We start from the raw sequence: 6,379 nt of genomic DNA, 5'->3' as shown, positions 1-6,379 counted from the left end.
AGAGCACTGCCCCCTGTAGGAAAGGAGGTCTTTCCATGAGAAGGAGGAGTGTTAGGATCATATGACAGTCGGACTCACAATGACTATTACAGTTGCTAATACAAAGAGTGTCTACATGAGAGTGAAGTCAATTTAATGAAAGCAGAGCTGAATGATTAATTAGACAGACTGTTAGATAAATGGGTAGATAATAGATAAAGAGCCTGCTAGCTAGACGGATAGATAATAGATCGATCGATAGATGATAAATAAAGATAGATACATGATAGACTGCTAGATCGATAGATAGATGGATGGATAGATGGAGAGATAGATAATAGATGGAGAAATAGACAATAGATGGATGAATGGATGGTGCGTGAGGAGAGAGAGAGAGAGAGAGACAGAGAGACAGAGAGACAGAGAGACAGAGAGAGAAAGAGAGAGAGATACTGTCCTTCAGGATCATTTGTGCATTCATACAATTTTTTTCTTTCTTTTTTTAATTAAACATTATTGATGTGACCGTTGTTAGTAAAGTTACATAGATTTCAGGTGTACAATTCTGTATTACATCATCTATAAATCCCATTGTGTGTTCACCACCCAGAGTCAGTTCTCCTTCCATCACCATATATCTGATCCCCCTTACCCTCATCTCCCACCCCCACCCCCTTTATTCTCTGGTAACCACTAAACTATTGTCTGTGTCTATAAGTTTTGGTTTCTTCATTTGTTTGTCTTGTTCTTTTGTTATTTTCAGTTTTATATACCACATATCAGTGAAATCATATGGTTCTCTACTTTTTCTGTCTGACTTATTTTGCTTAGCATTATAATCTCAAGATCCATCCATGTTGTCGCAAATGGCACTATTTCAGCTATTCTTATAGCAGAACAGTATTCCATTGGGTATATAGACCATACCTTCTTTACCCGCTCATCTATCGAAGGACACTTTGGTTGTTTCCATGTCTTGGCCACCGTAAATAAAGCTGCAATGAACACTGGAGCATATATATATTTATGGATAAATGTTTTCAGATTTTTTTGTAGATACTCAGGAGAGTGATTGCTGGATCATATGGTAATTCTATAAAATCCCGATGGCATTCTTTTTTTTAAAGAACAAAAAATCATGAGATTTGTATGGAACCACAAAAGACCCAGAATAGCCGAAGTAATCCTAAAAAAAAAAAAAAAGACCATTTATGGAGGTAGCACACTCCCTGACTTCAGCTTGTACTACAGGGCAACAAGAATCAACGCAGCATGGTATCGATAGAGAAAGAGACACACAGAAGAATGGAATAGAATTGAGAGCCTAGAAATAAACCCACGTAAATATGGACCGATAAATTTCAACAAAGAAGCCAAACACATACAATGGAGAAACGACAGCATTTATACAATTTTGTGTCTGAGGCCAGTATTACTCTTTGAATTCCCCACATTTCACGGTCATTATTTTGTTCAAAACAGTTTTATTCAGAAATCTCTTGTTGGCATTTATATTAGTCCCAACTGATACACACATCAAACATCAAAAACGCTGAAACAGAAAGTTTGTTGAAAGTATTTACTTGGGACGAGGAGAAGACCTCCAGGACCAGAGAAGAAGGTAACCACTGCTCCCTTCCAGGTCTTCACACAGAATCTTAAATTCCTTGTCTGTAGGTTGAAGAAGCTGAGAGACAGCGACGCCTATAATAAATAAATCCGCTGGGAGTGGAGGCACCTGAGAGGCGCTCCCGGGACAGGCAGGGTGCTTTTCTGCAGTCGGAAGACCTGCTTATCCATCGTGGAGGAGCAGGGAGCGTCAGTCATGTGTCCAGGTGCCAGCGATTTTAAAGTTTGAGTTAGAGTCGGTACATCCATAGGTCAAATGAGAGCTGGCAGCAATGCTCTTTGCCAGGAGGACAAATGAGTTCTGCCTGATGATGCCTGCCAGAGAGGACCTTATCCACCTGAGCTGCATGCTGTGACACACTCGGCCTCCTTGCCCCGACACCCATATACACACTCACACACTGGCACTGCTGGCCTGTTGCCCTGCCTCCAAATGTCTCCTGAAATAGACTAATTCCTGGTGTAGGGGTCGGGAGCTATGGCCCATGGACCAAACGGCCACTCCGAATCCTTCTGCAAAGTAAAGTTCTATTGGAGCTCAGCCAGAACCATCATTTCCTAGTGCCTATGGCTGCTTTCCGGCCTCAGGGTCTTTCCCACATGTCATGGTGTCCAAGCCTATGGGAAAAGAAGATCCTTACAGACAGGTGAGGCCATATTTCAGTTTTCATGTGAAGAGAACTAGAAGCCCTGGGAAATTAAATGAGGAAGCCACAGGGCCGTCACTGGTTGTCAATCCTGAAACCAGAACACAGGCTCTGGTTTCCTCTTTATTATAACGATGCTGACATCTCTCACCTGAAGCCTCTGGAGTAGAGTTTTATCTTCCGCAGAAGAGATCGCAGCACCTTGGTCCTCTGTCCAGTTCCCTCTGGACAGGGACTCGGGACGCAACCTCACCAGCTTTCTCTGTATTAGATTTTACACAGTTTGGAGGTGGTGGTGTCCAGAGCTTGAGACCATGGGCTTTGGAGTCAATAGACCCAACTGAAGACCAGGTCACCACCTGCCCGTCTCCCTTCTTCACCTCTCAAAGCTAGATGATCCTCTCTCTCCTGCCTCAGGGTGGGCACGGGAGGCAGTAGTGTGATGCCTGACGCAGTGAAGCGATGAGTGGGTGTTAACGGGGATCGGCATTTCTTCGTGATCTAAGATGGCCTGAATCACACGTTCTACAAGTTCATCCAAATACTGCAGAGCTAAACCACTGTCACATGACACTGCGTGTAGATAGAAGACAGATGTGAAGTTTCAGACACATGAAGTGTGGAAAAAGGAGTGACCGAGAATCGGGTGGATAAAACATTTTATTACCGCCTCTGAAGAACGGAAACAAGGTCACACTGGGAAGAGTTAGAAGATTGAGCAGTAAAATTGAAGATCCAGTATGATGGTTAACTTGATGTGTCTGCTTGGCTAGGTCCCAGTGCCCAAGTACTTGATCAAACGTTATTCTGGATGCTTTTGTAGGGTGTGTTTTGAAAGGGGTTAATAGGTAAATCAGTAGATTGGAAAGCAGATTGTCCTCTGTGTTGTGGGTGGTTCTCATCCAATCAGTTGAAGGTCTGAAGAGAACAAACAATGGCCTCCCCTGGGCAAGAGGGAATTCTGTCAGCAGACTGGGTTCAGACTTGAACTGTAACATTGGCTCTTGTCTGGGTCTCCAGGCTGATGACCTGCCCTGAATATTTGGGACTTGCCAGCCTTTGTAATCACTATTCCTTAAAATAAGTGTCTTTGATTAGACACGTCCTTTTGGTTCTGTTTCTCTGAAGAACCCTGATTCATGCACCCAGTTTAGACAGACACTATCGATTTGTGTGGCTGTCTGAATTTTCTTCAGCAGTTCAGGTCTGCTGACTCTTGACCAGGGAAAGGCACTTGGTGTCTGTGGAAGATCATTCTAAGCTGAGTCAGTTGTTTTTGTAGTAAAAATAGTTTCTCTTATTATGTCATAGTACTCTTTAATATCTGCCTTTTATAGAAATTTGATTGCAGAGACCTGCCTTTCTGACACAAATAGTGTTAATGTTTTACCCAACAGTAAGTGTACAAGCGGATGTCTCATCATTGCGATGTATTGCCTTGGTTCACTGGCATTATTAGGAACATATTAATTTTTGCAAGAAGTCTATTGAGGTTAGTAGGGTTTGTAATAATTAGTAGACTCAGTCTCTTGAAAGAGAGAGAATTGAGACCAACTCCTTCATTGGACTTCGGAATAATCAACACTTTGGGGGACAACGGGGTTTTGATTTCACTGGTCATGGGGCATCACCGACCACCCAGACTGACCATCTTGTTGACTCCTCTTCTCTGGTTACTATCTGAGACCGTCGATACCAGTGAGGATATGCTGTTTTTGGTATAGTTCTTAGCTTTTCCTTGTTTGTGGCACACTGAAGTATTAGTTCACACTATCTTTGTTGATACAGCTGTGAGTAAAAAATTATATACCTGACATGTCTGTTTACAATAAGAAAAATATCTCCAGATATTAATATACTCCCAATTCTTAATATTACAAAACAAGTAACATAGCCCATGGATACATGATTCCTTTGAGTGTAGAACACTTATTGTACATTCCATAGAAACTGCCCTCTTTTGGGTAGCATCAGGAATGGATTGAAGTTTGTGGGTTGAAAGTGTTGTAGTTGAAAGTTATGTCCATTTTGCTGCTTGTATTATTGCTGTGTGATGCCCGAATTGTGCATCACGGGACGGGAGGACTGGTTAAACTAATGTAGACCATTCAGGACAGAATTCTCGATGCACATGAACCACACCCATAAGCCATATCAAAAGGGAAAAAGAAACCTGAACACTGAGTTTAATGCTTGAAGTTTATTTTGGAGACAGAAACAAGAAAAGGTACAAGGATGAAAGTGTAAATGCTTCCAGGTTTTCCAGTGGAATATCCGACTGTTTTGGATCTCAGTCTGCAAAGCTCAGCGACAGCAAAAATAGTATTGGGTGCCATCTACCATACAGGTCCCAGTGGAAAAGTGAGGATAACGGCAGGGATTGCGTCTGCAGCGGCAGTACTTTGCTCTGTGAAGGCCTGTGGAAGGAAGAGAAGGGTCAGACAGAGTGAGGAAGGGGAGACGGAGGAGAGAGCCAGCCTCTTTGACATCTTCTAAGAGGCCATGGATCGTCTGACAGGGGACAATACCAGCTATGTTAGTGTGGAAAGGTCTCACGTTTTGGTCATAAACCACAAGAAATCTTACTGGCAATGGCCGGGCTTGCAGGGCCATCATTTTTCTCTGATACCAGTTGATCACGTACATGCTTTTTTCCTGCGCCCACCCCTACAATCCACCTCTCAAACGCAGGGGTACCAGTCCTCACCCGACCTCATCCACACACCCCCTTTGAGTCCAGACGCCAGGCCCCCTCTATCAAGCCCGTCTAATGGGCTGCAGACCCCAATAGCCCGTTGGCTGGTCTCTCACCTGAGGCATCTTGAACGAGGTGATTAGCTCCTCCAAAGGAGATGGCCACGTCCTGGCCTTCCGCCCCGGGCTGGTTCTGTTCCTCGGCCTCAAGCTGGTCCTGGTCCAGGGCCTCAGGCAGATCTTGGGCAGGAACCTGATCATCTGTCTCTCGGAGGGCCTTGGCCTGGGCCTGGACGGCCAAGAGGAGAAGGGCCGCGGCGAGGAGGGCGAGGGTCCTCATGGCTGAGAGTCACCTGGAGGTCAAGGTCTGGATCTGAGAGCCATTGGGCATCACAGGGAGTCAGCCGTATTTATAGAAGGATTGGAGGAAAGAGGGCACTGCCCTCAGTGCGTGACTGGGTGAGCGCAGGTGGCCTGTCCCACATCCTCCTGTCGCCCAGAGTCCCTTTGATGTTCCTCTGATGTCGCTTCTCCCCTTCATAGCACGCGTGTGTTTGCTTGGTGTCCATGTTTGTTCTTCGTATGTGATGATTGATGCCTGTGGATAAGCTTCAAGGAACGTGATAAGCTTCCCTGTTTCTCATCTGCCTGAATATTTACCAGTGAAAATGTGTGCAAGTGTGTCCTAGGGCATCTAAGCCATCACGAGATGCTTGTAAAACTCCTTAAAACATGGTTTAAAAAGGGCAATAACCATATGGGCATAAAATTTCTCACTTGCAACACTAGATGCCAGATGGCTTTTTTCACACTTCTGAGGGCAAATGACCTGAATGTAGAATTTGGTACTGAAGTAATTTGTAATTCACATTTTTTTAAAAAAATTAAAGTTTATTGCTATCACGATTGTTAATAAAGTTACACAGATTTCAGGTGTACAATTCTGTAATACATCTTCTATATGTATCACATTGTATGTTTATCACACAGTCAGTTCTCCTTCCATCACCATATATTTGATCCCCTTTACCCTCATCTACTACCCCCTCCCCTTCCCTCTGGTAACCACTAAACTATTGTCTGTATCTATGAGTTTTTGTTTCTTTGTTTGTCTTTCTCTTTTGTTTTTTTCAGTTTTATATACCACATATCACTGAAATAACATGGGTCTACTTTTTCTGTCCGACTTATCTCGCTTAGCATTACAATCTCACGATCCATCCATGTTGTCGCAAATGTTCCTATTTCATCTTTTCTAATGACAGAATCGTATTCCATTGTGTACATATACCACAACTCTTTATCCATTCATCTATCAGAGGACGCTTTGGTTGTTTCCATGTCTTGACCATCGTAAATAAGGCTGCAATGAACATTAGAGCACATTTGTTTTTATGGATAAATGTTTTCAGAATTTTGGGGTAGATACC

At 43.5% G+C, this 6,379-nt stretch overlaps 1 protein-coding gene across 1 annotated transcript; it reads right to left on the bottom strand.

The window, feature by feature from the left end:
* Window positions 1–4,468: 4,468 nt before the first annotated feature.
* Window positions 4,469–5,632, bottom strand: DEFA6 (defensin alpha 6). The gene has a single exon (XM_088793538.1). It carries the CDS (start codon window positions 5,287–5,289, stop codon window positions 5,023–5,025), a length of 267 nt encoding a protein of 88 aa, XP_088649664.1. The 5' UTR covers window positions 5,290–5,632; the 3' UTR covers window positions 4,469–5,022.
* Between the last annotated feature and the right edge of the window lie 747 nt (window positions 5,633–6,379).

Source organism: Rhinolophus sinicus, chromosome 16, assembly GCF_057876585.1.
Source record: "Rhinolophus sinicus isolate RSI-liver-muscle chromosome 16, RSI-T2T, whole genome shotgun sequence".
Classification (NCBI taxonomy): Eukaryota; Metazoa; Chordata; class Mammalia; order Chiroptera; family Rhinolophidae; genus Rhinolophus; species Rhinolophus sinicus.
Note: the sequence above shows the minus strand (reverse complement) of the source record. Positions and strands in the feature narration are given on the sequence as shown.

Coding starts and splice junctions, on each gene's coding strand:
- DEFA6 (XM_088793538.1), bottom strand. CDS start 5,289: ATGAGGACCCTCGCCCTCCTCGCCGCGGCCCTTCTCCTCTTGGCCGTC.